We start from the raw sequence: 18,975 nt of genomic DNA, 5'->3' as shown, positions 1-18,975 counted from the left end.
TACTTCTCGTTGCAAATTAAGTCTCATAAAAGAAAGTGTTGTGTTACATATATGAAAATAGATGGTATATAGGAAAATAGATGATATATAGATTTGTGACAATTCGGGAAAAAAATGAGGAAAAATAAGAGAATCTTGAAGAACTGAATTCTTTTTTTAATTATTTAAATAATTAGAGATGATATCACTTTTTTTGCTGAATCCTAATGTTGTTGTTGTTGTTGTTACAGGTATTGTTATTATTATTTATTTTGTTTTTCACTTAATATTTCATGTAAATGATAGTATCCTACAGAACATATATAAGAACCGAAGAGGTTAAGAAATAAAAAATTAGGAAGGGGTTTAGCATTGGATCCAAGTGATGTTTACTGCTAGTTAGCAGCATTTTGGTAACGATAGGAACAAATTTTAGAAATTACAAAATATATATATTAAAATAACTTGTTAAAATATTATAGTAATTTATAATAAAAAATATTTTTTTATTATTTTTATCCTTGTATTTTTGTTTTCAATTTCAGTTTCTATGCTTGATTTTATGACCCATTTGTTAAATTTTATTCGGGAAAAAAAATCAAATATAAAGGATCAAAGTGTAAAATAAATAAAAAACCATATTCAATCTAAAATTTGGTGGAAAGGTTCCTTTACATCCCCATGCGTTTCTTTTTCTTCCTTCACATTCCATATAGTTTTTGTAATTTCAATTTTAGTAAAAAAAATATTTTTTTAATATTTTAATTATTTAGTTAGAGAGAGGAAAGAAAAAATCATCTAAAATTAATGAGATGAGAGAAAGTGTTTAGTTTGATCATTTTTTAGTGATAAACTTGTTATTCTTGATGTTAACAAGTTTTATTTAACGATGGTAAATATTTTTCCATAAACATGCTTGAAAAGATAGATCTATTTCATTTTAAATTTCTCTATTTAATTGATTTTCAGTTTTTTGGGTAATTTTTGGATACCTTAAGATTAGTTGGTGATTTAGAGAGATTTTTATGGTATTTATAATGTATTTTGAATGAAAATAAAATATATTTTAAATAAAAAAAACACACCTCCAAAATTTCTACCCACCGCTGTGGTGGTTAGATTATAAAATGGCCCATTGACATGAGTTTGTCTCGAGCCTACACACCTAATATAACCTTTTGTTTTTTTTTTAATTTTATTATTTAATAATAAATTTTTGTTGAATTTTTTTTGTCAAATCATGATTTTACTAATCATCTAAGTTACATTGAGACTAGCATGTTTAAGTTGTTTTTTCTATAATATTCTTTATTTTTTGATTTTTTTCTAAATCCGTCAAATTAACTAGGTCATGTTAAAGCAACTTTTATATGATTTAGGTATCATTTGTTTTAATGGTTGAATCATGCATTTTTTTTATAATTTTTTTTGATTTTTTATGTTTTTAGATCGTTTTAATGTATTAATATCTAAAATAAATTTTTAAAAATTTAAAAATATTATTTTAATACATTTTTAAAAATATTTTAAAAACAATCATTATTAAAATATTAACACACTATCTTAATTTGAAATTCAAGTTAAATAAGGTATCAGGTAAAAAGTTTTTAAATTTAATATAACAATACGAAACAAAATTTCTCATGAATATTTTTTCTTACATTTAGTTTTTTTTTTATTTGGCCCTTAGCCTAACAAGGCAGTATTGAGATCTCTGAAACTATTGAGATCGAAATAAGTGCATTCGAATCAACAAAACTAACCCTAATAAATCCGCTTTACCGTTTCCGTAATTTTATCCACAATTAAACCTCATTTTCTATATAACGAAGTCCAAACCCATTCTCTTCCCATGCTTTCAAGGTCAAAAGACTCAAAACTATCATTTTCGTAATTTAACGACATGGAGACGTCTCCTCTGAATCTTAAACCCCTCTTTAATTATTTTTCACGGGTCAAAACTACCCTTCCTATATAAACCACCCCACTTCGTTCCTAACCAAAATTAAAATCTCCCACGGAACTTCACTCTCTCAATCTCGCGCACTCAGAGAAAAACCTAGTCTTTCTGTAGTCTCTAATTAAAAAGGTACGCGCGAAAGAAACCCTAGAATTCAATTTGCATTGATTTATTGGCTTCAATTTTTGCAATATATTCATGAATTTATAGAGATGGTGTAATCATAGATTGATTGTTGTGAATTGCGTTATTGATTTATTGGTGGCAAATGGGGAAAGGAAAACCCAGGGCTGTAGAAAAAGGAGTTTTAGGGCAAAATTTGAGTTTATTTCCGTCGTCTTCATCGGCTTCTTCGTCATCCGGGTCATTGCATGTGCCATCTGCACCTGTTTATTACCCTAATGAAGAGGAATTTAAGGATCCATTAGAGTATATTTACAAAATTAGACCGGAAGCGGAGCCTTATGGGATTTGTAAAATTGTGCCGCCAAATAATTGGAAACCGCCATTTGCATTGAATTTGGATAATTTTAGTTTTCCTACGAAGACTCAGGCTATTCATCAGTTGCAAGTGAGGCCGGCGTCTTGTGATTCCAAGACTTTTGAGTTGGAGTATAATAGGTTCTTGGAGGAACATTGTGGGAAGAAGTTGAAAAGGAGGGTGATTTTTGAAGGGGACGAGTTGGATTTGTGTAAATTGTTTAATGGAGTAAAGAGGTTCGGTGGCTATGATAAGGTTGTGAAGGAGAAGAAGTGGGGTGAGGTTTCGAGGTTTGTTAGGTCTGGGAGGAAGATCACAGAGTGTGCGAAGCATGTTTTGTGTCAGTTGTATCAAGAGCATTTGTATGCTTATGAGGAGTACTATAATCGATTGAATAAGGGGGTTGCTAGGGGTTGTAAAAGGGGAGTGCGAAAGTGTAAGAAGAGTGATGATAGGATGGAGTTTTCATGTTCAAAAAGGAGGCGGAAGAACAGTGATGGTGAGAAAGTGAAGGTTTGTAATAAGGTAGAGGAGGAAGAAGAGCATGATCAGATATGCGAGCAATGCAGGAGTGGTTTGCATGGCGAGGTGATGCTTTTGTGTGATAGATGTAACAAGGGGTGGCATATTTATTGTCTCTCACCGCCATTAAAGCAAGTTCCACCAGGGAATTGGTATTGCTTTGAGTGTTTGAATTCTGACAAGGATACTTTTGGTTTTGTCCCTGGTAAGCGCTTCACAGTGGAAGCTTTTAGGCGTCTAGCTGATCGGGCCAAGAGGAGATGGTTTGGCTCAGGATCTACTTCTCGAGTGCAGATGGAGAAAAAGTTCTGGGAAATTGTGGAGGGATCAGCTGGTGACGTTGAAGTTATGTATGGTAGTGACTTGGATACTTCTGTTTATGGGAGTGGCTTCCCACGTGTAAATGATCAGAGACCTGAATCAGTTGAGGCTAACTTATGGGATGAGTATTGTGGGAGTCCATGGAACCTCAATAATTTGCCGAAGTTGAAAGGTTCAATGCTCCAAGCTGTTCATCATAACATTACTGGTGTTATGGTGCCCTGGCTATATGTTGGCATGGTTTTCTCATCTTTTTGCTGGCATTTTGAAGACCACTGTTTTTACTCGATGAATTATCTACATTGGTACGTGTCTGAAACATTTGTTTATACTTACTCTGCAGTTATTTTCATCTTCTTCTTCTTCTTCATTTTTCAATTTGACAAAATACATATCTTTCTTTGACAATGGAATAAGAAACGGTAACAAAAAAATTTGCTCATTATTAAGCCCATTACCATTGAGTTGCAAAGAAAGTGACATTTTGCAGATCAGGAAGATGAAAATTGTTAATTGAAATTTTAGAATATAAATTGAAACTACAAGTGAACTTCAGGCTGTAGCTAGTTGATGTCACACATTACTTTTTCTTTGACCAAAACCCCCCTATGAGTGGAATTAACTAAAGAATTCTAAAAGATAAATATTAGCTCTTTTATCTGTTGGTTACAGTCATGTATCAATTTTTAAATGTGTTGGACAGAGATACTAACATTGCATCAGTATTTGTAAGCCAAAAGTGGTGGCAATGCGTTTTCCTGTTTTAGGCATCGGTCAACAATAGAAATATTCCCTTATCAACTTTTGAGTTTACCTTTCTGTGATTATATCTATGTTCCTCCGGTGTCTTTTACTTGCACCAAGTGTCCTTTTCATGCCGGTGTGTTCCTAGGTCTACATGATACATGCCTAATTCATATAAAACAACTAATCACATCAAATTTCATTTGATGAAAGGGATCCATGCTTCATATGTAGATGTAATAAAAATGAACAAACAAACAAAAATATTTCTCTCCAGGATCATACCTTCAACTTCTTAATTATGTGCTCATGTTTGGGCTTTGGAAAGATTAGGAGGGTAGCTGGTGGAATGAAGCCCTTGTCTTTCAAATTGCGTTGCCTATGGAAGCAATAGCTTTTCTGAAATGCTTAGAAGTTGAATAACCAGACTTCATAAGGTTATAACTGCAAACATTCTTGTGTTTCTTGATTGGCTTTTGGTGCCTATAACAGCCTGATTATTATTTGGGAACTTTGCTGGCCTGACCAAGAGTTTGTAATTACCTTTCATGGAAGATAGATAAACTAGAGAAGAATTGGTGGAATAACAGAGACTTCACTCTGCCTGCTCTCCTTCTCTTTCACTGCATTTGTCTCTTTCTCTAGATTGCATGTTCTGGTCATCCAATCACGCTTCTAGATAAAATCAACTGATGAGTTTTAACAAAAGAACAAAATGTAGATGGAAATAGTGAGGAATTCCATTTAACCTATGAAGGTTTCCTCACCGGTGCTGGCTCTAATGCTCCTGCCACCTGATCCATCTATTTGGTGCACCGGTTGATATTTGATTGACAAAATTAGATGGTTGGCTTGTGAAATCTTTTTTTACTTGGGTACACTATCCTTTGTCCTGATTTATCAATACAAATACTACAACTCTCCACCTTTGTCATAGTTTCATGCATCAAACTTAGATGTCATTTCCATGGAATCCTATTCATTTCTAGATGTTTTGGCGGTGAAATGGTAGACATGCGGGACTCATAATCTCATGCTGAAGAGCATGGTGGTTTGAGATTAATGTGAGCCTTTATTTAGAGATAATGTACTCGTATGATTTTCAAATTCTAGACATTTACCCAAGCCTTGCAGATGCATCATTTTCATATTTCACTCTTATTAGTGAAATGTTCAATGCTATCATGTTAGACATTTTTTTCACTGAAGCCTACAAGGTGTATGTTAAAATGGATTTCATCTGCTTATATGAGAGTTGAATGTTTGTCTATGGTCTCAGGGGAGAGCCAAAATGTTGGTACAGTGTTCCGGGTAGTGAAGCTGGTGCTTTTGAGAAGGTAGTTATTTCACATTTTATGTGCTTGGGTAACTTTTCTATCTTCTTCTGTGATATCTATGTCATTTTTGGTATTTCCTATGAATTTTTATTTTTGTCGAGTGGAGGAATTTCATGTGCATTCTTTGATTTTCCATGTTCACCTTTTCAGATGAATTCCTATCTACTATGTAAGTAGGGTAATTTGTCTCTTGAATGCTAACATAATCTACTTTTCCGTAGGTGATGCGCAGTAGTCTTCCTGATCTCTTTGATGCACAACCGGATTTACTCTTCCAGCTTGTAACCATGCTGAATCCATCTGTCTTGCAAGATAATCGGGTTCCAGTCTATACTGTACTGCAGGTTTGATACTCAAGGACATGAGTTCCATGCCAATGAATATAGTTTTTGCTTGTCTAAGTTGATATACTTGAGCATTCAAATTGATATTTTTCAATTGATTATCTATGTCAATATGGAAATAGAACCATTACTGTTTGTTTGTTGACTTGAGTTTTCATTTGTTGGTGGTGAAGTTCTTGAATTTGAGCACAACTAAGTATCATGGTGTAGGTTGCATGTGCTAACTGCTAAACTAATTATTTATTTATTTTTGACTCTTCATTATCTATAAACTGCCTTCATAACAATTTTTTTATAGTACCTTTTCTTTTAGTGGCTTTATATGTTTGATTTCCAATTGAAAACTTGCATTACGATTCCTTTTGCACTTGCTCTTTAAACAGGAGCCTGGAAACTTTGTCATCACTTTTCCCAGGTCTTACCATGGAGGTTTCAACTTTGGTATGCAATATCCATTTAAACTTGAAATCATTGGATTTGTCAATTTAATGAACTTGGTTGGTGATTTATGTTGATATCTAGCTGATGTATTGAACCACCTTGGCTTTGCTTTTCAGGTTTGAATTGTGCAGAAGCTGTGAATTTTGCTCCGGCTGACTGGCTGCCTCATGGTGGATTTGGAGCAGAGCTGTACAAGACTTATCATAAGACTGCTGTTTTATCTCATGAGGAGCTTCTTTGTGTGGTGGCTAAGGTTACCAGTTTTCTGCTTTTTTAAGAATGGGTAACAATAGTGAAAAAGAAATTTTCATGCTAAAATTAAGGATTGCCAAAAAGTTGATGCGACTACTTTGACTTAGGGGAAAAATGAACTTACTACTCGCTAAATTAAGCTTGGCCAATAAGATGAACCTAATAAGTTGCTGCTTTCATCTCTTTAAGTTTCTGGTCAGTTAAATTGAAAATAACAAGAATTAATACTTAAAGACATGATTTCCTCTACAAACAATTGCAGATGGTGGAGTTGAATTCACTTAACATGAGTCATTATTGAGGAATAAGATAACTCTCCAATCCTGATTTTTTTTAAGAAGCTGAATCCCTGGACTAATTTTTGTGGATTGCATTTATCATTCTGATTATTATAGTTTCATAGCAGGGTGATTTTGATAGCAAAGCATTGCCTCATATAAAGAAAGAAATGCTTAGGATATACACCAAAGAGAAGTCCTGGAGGGAGAGGATTTGGAGAAGTGGCATCATCAAATCATCCCCTATGCCTCCGAGGAAATGTCCTGAATATGTTGGTACTGAGGAGGTAATACTGTATCTGATGCATTCATACTTTCAATTTTTAGTTTTTAAAGCTTCACATTAATATCACGGTTATCTTAAGATGGCAATTATCTTCTGCCGGCCTTTTCAGGATCCTGCATGCATTATATGCAAACAATATCTGTATCTTTCTGCAGTTGTTTGCCGTTGTAGGCCATCCGCGTTTGTCTGTCTGGAGGTATGTGGTCTTTATAAATCAGCAGATTTAAATTTTTTTCATTGTAATTGTTAGTTAGATTGTATGTGCTTCCTATCTTCATCAACCTTGTTAAATGAGAAAAAAAGCAAGCATTTAACTTTATATTAGTTATGTCTCTAGAGGATGGTTTCTATGATTGTAAAGTGCTTCACTAGTTCTAAATGAAAGAGAATGCATTGTAATCACAAAAATTTTCTTATGATCTAATAGTATTAGCTTTACCTGTTAATTTCTGATGTAGCAACCACCTTTTTTTTCTTTTATTTTCAGCTCTTTTGCTTTTGTAAATGTTCATTACAATTGAGCAAAGTGATTTTTATTAATTTTTTTCCTAAACATTTATGTTGTTGAACTACTTGTGGATTGGAAATTCAAGACGTGGTAAAGAAAGCCCGGGTCATTGCTAAACTTCTTGAATTTTCAACTTTGGAATGCCTGCTATTGTCTGGTGCGACCACTATGTGGTTTATATTATATCTTATAGAACTTGAGTTGCTATAATGCAAATCCCGTTTCTGCTGCCTGATTTTGTAATGCTTAATTGTACACTTTCGCTTCAAATTTTATTTCTCAAGGACATTCTCAACAGCTTCTTTAAGATCAGTAGTGAAGATGACTTCTGTACTTGCTCAAGCTTTTTTTTATATTTCCCCTGCTTTTCAACTTTTTGTTGCTGCCAAATGCATTTCCCATCTTACTGATTTCATCTGCTTCTGGTGCAGCATTGGGAGCGTATCTGTGAATGTAAATGCAGAAGACGTCGTCTTCTATATCGTCATACCCTTGCAGAATTGTCTGATTTGGTGCTCGCATCAGATAGCTATAGATTTGAGGAGAGATCACCAAGTAATGACTTACGAAGGCAAATCTCATGTTCCAATGAGCTGAATGTGTTAATGAAGAAGGTATTGGTACAGTCTTTTAGCATACCATAAAAAGCCAGATACTGTGGTTTTTCATGTACAGTTGTTCGCATGTGCTGAGCATGGGGGGGTTTCATGCTTATGGTGCTCGGATAATGTATAGTGTTCTTCAGCTATAATGATGCATGTGTTATGCTAATAAATGCTTCAAAAGGACTCGATATTCATTTTTTCCCCATCTGAGATCATGCTCTGCATGCAGGTCAAGGCGGGGCATGTCAGCCTGGCTGAACTTGCTGAACAATGGCTTTCACGTGCCAACGAGTTTTTTCGGCATCCATATTTGGGTGATGCATGTGCTACCCTGTTGAAGGAAGCTGAGCAATTTCTTTGGGCTGGTCCTGAGATGGATCCTGTGAGTTTTTAGCTGTTGTCTATTTCATACTTGCATTGGCTTTTTGTGTGCATGGAAAATGATTGTTTCATTTTGAAATATAGGTACGAGACATGGTGAAGAGCTTGAATGCAGCTCAGAAGTGGGCAGGAGGCATAAGAGATTGTCTTTTTAAAGTTCAAAACTGGTCATCTGGTCACAGCTGTGATTTGGAGAGAGTGCCTTTGGAATACATTGCTGAGTTGCTGAATAATGATCCTGTGCCATGTAATGAGCCAGGGCATCTCATGTTGAAGGTTGTTATCATAAATGAGTAGTTTCCTCTTCACCCTTTATTGTTTTCTAATGGAAAGCATGCCCATTTGACTTATTTAATGCAGGAGCGTGCAGATGAGGCATGGTGTTTGGCTCAGGAAATTGATTCTGCTCTGTCATCATTCTCAGAAGTATCTCCGATCCAACCTTCGCACTCCATGCAATCATTAATTTCATAATTAACTTTGTTTTGATAAGCTCTAAAGTGCTGTTGCCTTTTAATGGATAATTCTAATACCAGTATCTCTTGATGCTCTCATTGTTTTAATGAATATCATTCAATTTCATATTGTTATGCCAGATATCTGTGCTGGAATCACTGTACTCTAGATCTAGTGACTTGCCAATATATATTAAAGAAAGCAAGAAGCTGTTGAAAAAAATTTCATCAGCAAAGGTAAATTTTTTGTTGACACATTCAGATTTTAGTTTTCCTCTGTAATTTTCTTGATTTGTCATATAGATACCTAGGTATGCAACCTGGGTTCCTGTGACCTAAGAAGTGAAGGAACCTTATTAATTCAGGTTTATTCAATTTGATTTGCTTGACCATTTTTACAAGCATTTGTGAATGGTCACTCACTTGTATATGTATTTTTTAAATGGTAGATTTGTGTTCTAAAACATTTAGGTTTGGGTGGTAAGGAGGGATTTTGTTATTGTAGTCCTGACAGATTGTTGTTTCCTCTTTGACTCTTTGCACATCATGAATGTGATTTTCTTCCAGGTTGGTGGTTAATTTTTCACATGATTCCTTGTGAATTTGTTTACATGTTATTTTCTCTTCCATTTCATGCCAGCTTAGACGATGTTCTGCTTTACTTAAAAAATGCTTGCTTTTCAGGGAATGGTGTTTGGTTTAAATTTATATCTATAAGTGTTTTTTTAATCATCATAAAAAGGATAATTTCTTTCAATCCTCTTTAAACTGTACTTTTTTCATGAGAATGCTGTCCAAGCAAAGGTCATAACTCCATATAATTTTATGTTATTGAACATACCCACATCCCTTATGTCAACTGATCTACTTTCTTTCATAGTGCATTTTTTGTTGGCCAAAAGTCATTGTACCAGCATAAGCAATTTCCTTAGTATTGTATCTTTTTAGCAGGTACCTTTCTGTATTCTGTTGCTCATGTAGTTTATTGCCCTGTAGATCTGGATAGACAGTGCAAAGAAATGCATATCAGAGACACAAAGCGCTGCAGTTGACATTGATATTCTCTACAAGCTGAAGTCAGAGGTGATTTGAATTTCTTTTTCCTGTAAAACTTATACAACATCATGTCAATTTCCAAATTTATTCTAATTGTTATAATGTTTGTTGAATAGATGTCGGAGCTTCAAATTCAACTTCCAGAAACAGAATTACTTTTGGATCTAGCAAGGAAAGCTGAATCATGTCAGTCTCAGTGCAAGGAAATCTTGAAAGCTCCATTTAGTTTAAAGGTTAACATCATTATCATTTTATTTTTCTCCCTCAAGTGTTCTGTGAAGCTCGCGAGCTTAAATTTTTGAAGTGTTGACTGATGCAGAATGTTGAAGTGTTGCTTCAAGAATTCAATAATTTTACTGTTAACATACCGGAGTTGATGCATCTGAAGCAATGCCACATCAATGCTGTTTCATGGATTTCTTGCTGTAATGATGTTTTGGTGAATCTTCATGAACGGGAAGATCAAGATAAAGTAGTTAGTGAATTAAATTGCCTATTAAAAGATGGAGCATCTTTGAGAATTCAAGGTTTCTTTCTTGGAATGCTCAGATTCTTTAAATAGTAAATGTTCATCTCTGTTGGCACTATCTTTGCTGGAGTAAATTTTTTCTTAATGCTCAGTCATTTACTTGAACAGTTGATGAGTTGCCTCTAGTTGAGTTAGAGTTGAAGAAGGCTTGTTGCAGAGTAAAAGCTGTGAAAGTAATCTATCCCTATCCTCTTATTTCTATATTCTTCCAGTGGCTGTTTTGTCACAGTGTATGTTTTGATTTAATGTCACAATCTTCCTTGTCCCATTCCCCAAAACATGATGGTTTAAATTTTCTAATGACAAGGACTATGTTCATTTGATGATTGATGCATTCAATTAAAAAAAACTTGTATTGGTTATGCATCTCTTACAAATTTATTTTGCTCATTACAGGCTCGTGATATGAAAATGCCTTTGGGCTTCATTCAGGAACTGATGATGGAGGCTTTTGTGTATGTTTTTCATGCACTGCTACTGTAACCTAGATATTTGTGTTAGATTTTGAGTGCTTATTCTGTTGGTTTTTCCTCGCAGGCTACAGATTGATAAAGAGAAACTGTTTGTTGATTTGTCTGGAGTAATTGCAGCTGTGAGGTGTTGGGAGGAAAGAGCTACAAAACTTCTTGCACAGGAAGCTCAAATGTTGGATTTTGAGGATATTATAAGGTTTTAAGTGTGCTTAGCTTGTTTGTTTTGATTTGATGTATTATATTTTGTGTTCTTAACAGTTGAGTTGTAATCTCTTAGGACTTCAGCAGATATACCTGTGCTTCTACCCTTGCTAGATGATATTAAAGATGCTGTAGCAATGGCTAAGTCCTGGTTAGAGAATTCTGCGCCATTTTTGGTTTCTTCTAGTGCCATGGTATCTGGCTCTGTTTCTTCGCTCAAACTCGAGGTCCTAAAGGTTTGTCTTGTCTGCAGAATATATTATATCCAGAAAATATTGATCACCCATGATTTTGCAAATGTAATTTTTGTCATGCAGGAGTTGGTTTCACACTCGAAGTTACTAAAAATATCTTTGGATGAACGAAGAATGCTTGAAATGGTTCTGAAGAACTGTGATGAATGGCAGCAGGATGCCAACTCTGCATTGCAGGATGCTAGGTGCATTCTGAATACAGATGATATTGATGATGGAAAGAACGGTTGTCTTTTTGGAAAAGTTGAACATTTAGCTACTAAAATGGAATCCATCACTAAAGCTGGTTTATCTCTGAATTTTGACTTTGCTGAGATTCCAAAACTCCAGAATGCATGTTCAATGCTGCGATGGTGCTCTAGAGCTCTTTCTTTCTGCACCTGTGCACCTTTTTTGGAGGTTGTACTTAATCTTTATAATCCTTCCATCTGTTTTTTTGATATCTCAATCTTTGATTAGTATGCATTTCTTTTAATACAAGGTTAAAAATGAAGCAAGTTGTGCGAGGTAGGTTTACCTATAGCTTCTGTTTTAAGTGAACAAGATATGTTGAGTTGTCGCATCATGGTTAGCAAAAGCTTCTTCACCTTTGGATTTTAAATGAGCCTGGGTATTTTGTATTACTGTAGCCTGTCTCGTCCATCAGGTTCCATCTTCAAATATCTGGTGGCTAGGCTTTTAGCGCTGACGTGCTCGATTTCCCTGTTTCTCATCTATCAGGGGGGAATGCCTAATGTGGCTTTCACCCCCTTTTTTTGCTAGTTCGATTTTTAACCTTGTGCTTATTTTGGTAATCTTTCTTTCCTCAGTTTTTTTTCCCATTGGCTTATTTGTAAAAGCTCTCTCTGTTCTTATGTAGGATGTTGAGAGTTTGATGGAGGCTGCCGAAAACCTCTCTGTGACCGGTGTCTCTGGTACCCTATGGAGTGCATTAATTGATGGGGTCAAATGGCTTAGGAAAGCCTTGGGAGTAATTTCTTTGCCTGGCAAGTTTGAAAGATTCAAGCTGAGTGATGCAGAAGTAGTTCTTGCTGAATCTCAGGTATTCAAGTTTATGTTTGCATGCTTTGCTTCTATGGAAGCTACAACTTATGCTTGTTGTTCAATTAATTATTGGTTCTTGTAGAACTAACTCGTAGGATTTCCCAACTGCAGGGTATACAAATCTCATTTCCTTTGATGGTCAATCAACTTGTAAATGCCATTCATAAACACAAGTGAGTCTTCTTATTCTTGTATGCAATATTCTATGCTTCTTGTTTTCCCAGACACTTGAACTGAAGTTTTTCCTCAGGTTAGTGGATAATACTGAAGTTCCCTTACCCCAATCTTTTATTTTGTGTTGGATAGATATGCAATCCAACATATGATTTGCCCTCTGGGACAGTCCTGGTGTTGGTGTTTTAGAGCATTTTTGGACTTCAATATGAACCATAACTATGAAAATATCTTTGAGATGAAGTCTTGCATATAAATAAAGCACCTTTTTTGGCTGAATTAAGCTGAATGAAAAATGAAATCATGTATCCAAAAAATCAATTCTGGTTTTCTAATCTTGTTTGATTTAAGTTTGTGTTTGATGATAGTTTAGCTGTACCTGTGCTTGTTTTAAATATGCACCTTTGCATTAGTGTATTATTTTGTGCTCTTGTATAGGAACATTTTCTTTAGCTATCGTCCTGTGCAATGATTTTTAATTTCTTCACATATTGGGGGTAGCTCATGTAGCAGTATTAACACTTTCAGCTTTAAACAAACAGCTTATATTATTTATTATATATTGAAACTATGAGCTTAGACTTCCTGTTGTTGGACTTGTTCATTTTATTGTGATTAGAAAGTCACCATTACTTGGTCAGATCCACGTACTTGGTTAGAATGATTTTCTTTTTGTACTTTGATAGATCCATATAGTTTCAAAATGAGAAAATCACGTTAATTAGTGAGTAGAGAAGGCAGTGTGATTATCATCTAACTGGATCTACTCTTCTTGTGCCATCACCATTATGATTATGATCCTTTGTTTGGGTGAGACCCTTTCATGTTTCTTTTCATTTTTTTTATAGTTTCTATTGTTTAAGTGGAGAAAAGTACAAGCTTACATGAAATTTATTTTCTCAAGTTTTTATTTAGAAACTTGGGAATGCTGCTTGGGCCTTTGGTTTGATATTGCTTTTCATATTTAATACCAGCTCCTATAACAAAGCAATTAGTTGGAAGGCTATTGTTCTGTCGATAGGAAATATAGAGTAGAGACACCAGGCTATTTTTATCATGGATTTTTGGCTATTTGAACCATATTCTTTGATTTCCTTGCCGCTACCACCCGTTGCACTGCCAGGGTGGTTGAAACTCGTTGTGAGCTTCATAATGTAAGAAAACAATCTTATATATTAAGAAGTGTCTCTTTCTCCAACTCAAAACAACACAAGTATTGCAAGTAACACAGTGAAATCATGTTATGTGTTTTGTTCTCTTTTAACTGTAGACAATATTAACATTGCATTAAATCAGAATGTTATGAGGGTGTATGTTCTAGTGTTTATTTTTTTTAAAGTTTTTTCCTTGATTATCAGTGACAAATTGTAGCTGATGGATTTGCATGTTTCACTTGTAGGTTGTGGCTAGAACAAGCTAAACAATTTTTCAGTCTAAACTCTGAGGACAGATCCTGGTCTCTAATATTAGAGCTTAAGGTATAGTCTGCATCATCCCATATTCTTGAATATGCTGGAAACGCTGTGCTGCTTTTTGTTTAGATGGGATTTTACTCTTTACACCATTATTATTATTATCTTGAGGATTTCCATGAACTGCACTGCTTATACTTAAAACAAAGATCATATTGGACTTTTGACTGGGAATACTTAAAAGGAAACCACTACATCTTCGCAAATGCATGTTGAATTACTTTCTGGAATGCGTACTTGTACTTTGGCGATTGCCGTTAAGTTTTATCTTCTTATAGCTCAATACCAGCGCTACAAACCACAACCATGTGCTGTATGTATATCATTTGCCCGGATACGTTTGCATGTGATGATTTTCAAACGAGGAAGTATTGGCTGTTCTTGTACACCTCCATCTGTTATGCATGTTTTAGTTTTATAGTAGGTGCATCATATTTAATGCATTTTAATTATATGATATTGTGACTCTGGATTATTGGTGGAGCCTGGTTTTCAGTTCTTGAACATAGTATATTTTGGTGCTCTGGTTTTTGCTTCCCATTCCCTTCATTTTAAGGAACTCAAAATGGCATTTCGCTATCATCTAATAAATTTCTTGTGATAAATCAATTATATATATTTTGTTAACATGATTTTATCTCACTCAGGAACTGGGGAAGGCTTCAGCATTTTCTTGTTCAGAGCTAGATCTGGTTCTTTGTGAAGTTGAAAAGGTTGAAAAGTGGAAGCAACAATTTGTGGAGATCATTGGAAGATTTGTAGATGATAGGAATTCGTTGTCTGATGCATTGCAGAAGGTTTGATCAAATGTTCTTTTCATTGTTTGTTTCAGATGTTTATCCTGATTTAAAGATATTTTGCAGATATGTTTATAGTCCTTTTCAATATTGTACAGGTCAAGCAGTCTCTGGATATATCTCTGAACATCTATGGCAAATCATGGAGCGCTAAAGCAAGAATACTATGCATGTGCTATACTGGTTACAATGAAGAAAAAGATTTTCTCACATGTTCAATGTGCAAGGACCGGTGAGTTTGTATTTTGTTATGTCACATAGTGGCTGCCATTTTGTTATTTTATATTAATGTCCAAAAATATCATCCTTCTGAAAGTAGTTTAAAATTTCAACTCCAATTATAGCCTTCAATTATTTGAGCTCTTTGTGAAGAGTTTTTACCAATACTCCCAATAGTATGTTGACATATCAAACCCTTATTATAATGGCCTGAGATCAATATGGCTTGCGAAGAACTTTGAGGAATTAAACCAACGCCAATACCTTACAACACTATCAAAGGTTTGATATGATGTACTGTCCTAATGTTATCTGGTTATCAGATGCTTTAATGGTTGTGTACCATCTCTCTCTCTCTCTTTCTCTCACATGGTCTGGTTATCACATGCTTTGTTATACTTCAATTGAACAGCTATCATTTGCGGTGCCTTGATTCAGCACAAGTCAATCCAAATAATGCTGAAGTTTTTATTTGCCATTATTGCCAATTTTTTGATGATGGGTCAATAACCCAAAATGGAGGTGGTCCCCTGGTATGCATTTATCAAATATCTTTGGACTTTCTCTTATAAAAAATCTGGTGCACGCTTCTCACCTTTTCCTTGGTTATAGAAATATGGAGAGAAGCAGCTTGAATTAAGAACGCTGATTGAACTTCTATCTGATTCTGAGAATTTCCGTACAAGGTACCAACATTTTTTTGCAATTAAATTGGATGCAGAGCATTTAGTATGCTTTAGATTATTTGCTTGTTCCTGTTAAACTCATATTTGCAGTAATATAACTGTATAAAGGAACTGTGAAATTTTGTATAAAACAACAACAAAGCCCCAATATGATACTTTTTTTTTAACTGCCTTATTAGTAAACTAGTTAGGGTGTACATTTGTATAATGATTATAAAATAATTGCATTAAACATTAAGGACTTGTGAACTTCCCGTACATTAAATTTAGAAATTTTTAACAGTTTCACTTCAATATTAATGATTCTCCTAATGTGTATTTGTCACTCTTGTGAATATGTTGGTTTTACTTTTTCTTAAAAAAATAGAAAGAACTTACCAGTTACCTAAATCCCTTTATTCTATTGTTGTTTTAAATATGGTGACATGAGCTATTCTCTTTGACAGGATTGAAGAAAAGGATTTATTAAAACAGATTGTGGAGCAAGCTCATGAATGCAAAAAATGCTTGAGAGAAATATTGGATTTTGCATTATCTTATTTGGACAAGGATCTCACTGTTGTCCGTGAAAAACTAACCATTGCTCTGAAGGTACTCAATCCTTTTGTATTATCTGTACGTTATGACTTAATCCTTTTGTATTATCTGTACGTTATGACTTGCATCTACTTTCGAATAAAATTTAACACATAAACACACAACTTGAGCTTTTGTTATATTTCTGCACGTGTGCATTTGGTTTAACTTGCTTTTCTTTATTCTCCGGCCTTGATTAACTATTATTTCCTCATAGCCTAAGGCATCAGATTTATATTTTTGAACCCGTTCGAAAAAAAGAGACTCATATCCTTGAAACATTGTTAGCAATTGAAAGATGTAAACATCTACAAATTAGTAAATTTTCCTGATTGGAATTGATTTTGTTTTGCAGGCCATGGAAGTGGCAGGTGTTTGTGATAATCAAGATAAATGTGACCTTGAACTGGCATCAGCTAGAAATTCTTGGAGAGTGAGAGTCAAGAGACTATTGGAGGATGCACAGAAGCCTACGATGCAACATATTCAGCGGCACATGAAAGAGGTTTGTCTCGTTATTTAATTCATTTATTTCTGGTTTGACATCACTTCTTTATCATCTAGTTTCTGAATAAAAATTAGCTCACGTTAGACAGAGACACGCATGTATTCAGACAGACACATGCATGTATATATGTATATGCATATGTCAGTGATGAATGGTAAAATGCTGTTTGAAACATTGCCAGGGACTAGCTATGAGCATACCTCCAGAAGATTACATATGGCAGAAACTTGCTGAACTGAAGGACATTGGCTTGCAGTGGGCAGATCACGCAAAGAAGGTTGATAACACTTTGCCAATTGTCTTTAAATTTTGCTATTGCTCAATAATTTGGTGCTTTCTTTTATGTGGGCAGGTTGCAACAGATTCTGGAGCTCTTGGCTTGGATAAGGTTTTTGAACTTATTTCAGAGGGTGAAAATTTGCCTATATACTTAGAGAAGGAACTGAAGGTAACAAATTCTGACTCCGGATGACTGGATGGTCAAGTATGTCATTTACCAATGAGCGCTTTGTTCTGCAGTTATTAAGAGCTCGAAGCATGCTGTACTGCATTTGCCGAAAACCATTTGACAGCAGAGTAAAGGTAGCGTGTAAGTTGTGCGGTGAGTGGTACCATATTGATTGTATCAAGCTACTCACCCCACCAAAGATCTACTTCTGTGCTGCATGTGAGCCTCAAACTGAAGGGTTGTCTGTGTCCCTACTGGCAGATCATGAGAGGTAAAGATCGTTGACTAACATTATTGTCTTGAGTAATTCATAATTGCATTAGCAAGTTCTTGTCTTGAACTTCTCTAGGCTTAGGGTATGATATTTGAGAATGCGTTCTATACATTGCATACCTTACGCGGTCTTCAGAAATTGTTTTCTGAGTTCTTAGTTGACTGTTTCAATACTGTGTTAAAAAACCAAGAATATAGGGAGAAGATTGTTTAAATAGTTTTTTTTCTTATCGTTTCTGGAAATCATGTTTATTGTAACCTTGTCGTGAATTCCTTGACAGATCAGCGAATGCCAAATCTGTAGAGCCCAAAACACCTTCACCTCGGCACACAAAATCAAGAAAGAAGCCAGGTGAAACAGAGTCCAATGTGATGCAAAAAATGCTTGCATTTGAAAACCATAGTAATGTATTTATCCATTCTAGTGGGATTGATCAATTGGGGTGGCAGAACCGGAAGCCTCTTAGAAGGGCAGCTAAAAAGCGAACAGAGCTCAAAATCCTGTCCCAATTTTTTCATAGGCAAGGGAAATAGATGGTTGTCAGTCATTTAATTTATTCAATTGATTCTTATGGATGCAGGCCAATTCTGTTTCCATCCCAATTTTCTCCTTTCTATAATGGTCGTCTTTTACTCGGATTTCAATTGGCAACGGTGTTCTATCTATTGCATGATTCATTGCTAAACTAGCCAATAAATTAGTACCCCTCATGCATTCAATTTTGCGTTTTCCATCTCGATAGTTTCTAGAATTGCGTTGTAGATATTATATGGCGAGCATCAACCTTCGGGTTGAATGCTTGTTACTGTTAAAAAGAATTTTTTTTCAATGTTCATGAAATTCAAAATTATGCATTGATACGAGTAAAGCAAAACAATTCAGAAGGTGAGAACCTTGAGTTGAGAGTATCTGGCGCAAAGTATGAGCCAGCGCCTGCTTGCAGTCTTGTGAAGATATGTGAAAATCGATAAATTTCCACATGAACCATGGTTGTTCCCTTCTCAACTCCAGAAGTCGTGATTATTGGATGATGGATCCGCGTTTGGCCGGTAATGTTCTATTGTACTCTATAAAGTTGCCCCACCCTGATCACTAGTTATCTGTAAAGAATATTCATTCTAATCATTAATAAAGACATAAAATTATCATAATGCAAAAAATAACACATAGAACAACTGGAAATAAGATTGAAATTAAATGTGCATGCTATATTCTTTTTATGTAACTTCTGATGGAAGATCTGATGAGCGAGAATAGCATTTCTTTGGCGATGAACCTGGGTGTTTTTGGGGCCATAATCAGACACATACAGACAGATAATAAGGTAGTATTTGAGTTTTTTGTTTTCTCGAAATGTTTTGTGTTTGAAA

General features: G+C 35.0%; 1 protein-coding gene across 2 annotated transcripts; it reads left to right on the top strand.

The window, feature by feature from the left end:
• Positions 1-1,974: 1,974 nt before the first annotated feature.
• Positions 1,975-18,251, top strand: LOC105124388 (transcription factor jumonji (jmjC) domain-containing protein). 2 transcript variants are annotated; one of them, XM_011024404.1, is made up of 33 exons: positions 1,975-3,568; positions 5,287-5,344; positions 5,566-5,688; positions 6,072-6,129; positions 6,246-6,382; positions 6,788-6,946; positions 7,055-7,141; positions 7,885-8,067; positions 8,288-8,440; positions 8,524-8,715; positions 8,800-8,865; positions 9,036-9,131; positions 9,891-9,977; positions 10,067-10,183; positions 10,270-10,477; positions 10,588-10,652; positions 10,876-10,934; positions 11,017-11,148; positions 11,230-11,389; positions 11,471-11,806; positions 12,267-12,449; positions 12,563-12,624; positions 14,025-14,103; positions 14,745-14,894; positions 14,993-15,126; positions 15,526-15,646; positions 15,726-15,799; positions 16,246-16,390; positions 16,731-16,880; positions 17,065-17,160; positions 17,236-17,331; positions 17,403-17,602; positions 17,886-18,251. In XM_011024404.1, exons 1-33 carry the CDS (start codon positions 2,208-2,210, stop codon positions 18,136-18,138), a joined length of 5,580 nt encoding a protein of 1,859 aa, XP_011022706.1. In that variant the 5' UTR covers positions 1,975-2,207; the 3' UTR covers positions 18,139-18,251. The 2 variants fall into 2 exon arrangements, with proteins under 2 accessions (XP_011022706.1, XP_011022705.1); XM_011024403.1 differs by having other exon boundaries at positions 6,785-6,946.
• The last annotated feature ends 724 nt before the right edge of the window (positions 18,252-18,975 follow it).

This window comes from Populus euphratica, unplaced genomic scaffold (assembly GCF_000495115.2).
Source record: "Populus euphratica unplaced genomic scaffold, PopEup_1.0 scaffold4.1, whole genome shotgun sequence".
NCBI lineage: Eukaryota > Viridiplantae > Streptophyta > Magnoliopsida > Malpighiales > Salicaceae > Populus > Populus euphratica.
Note: the sequence above shows the minus strand (reverse complement) of the source record. Positions and strands in the feature narration are given on the sequence as shown.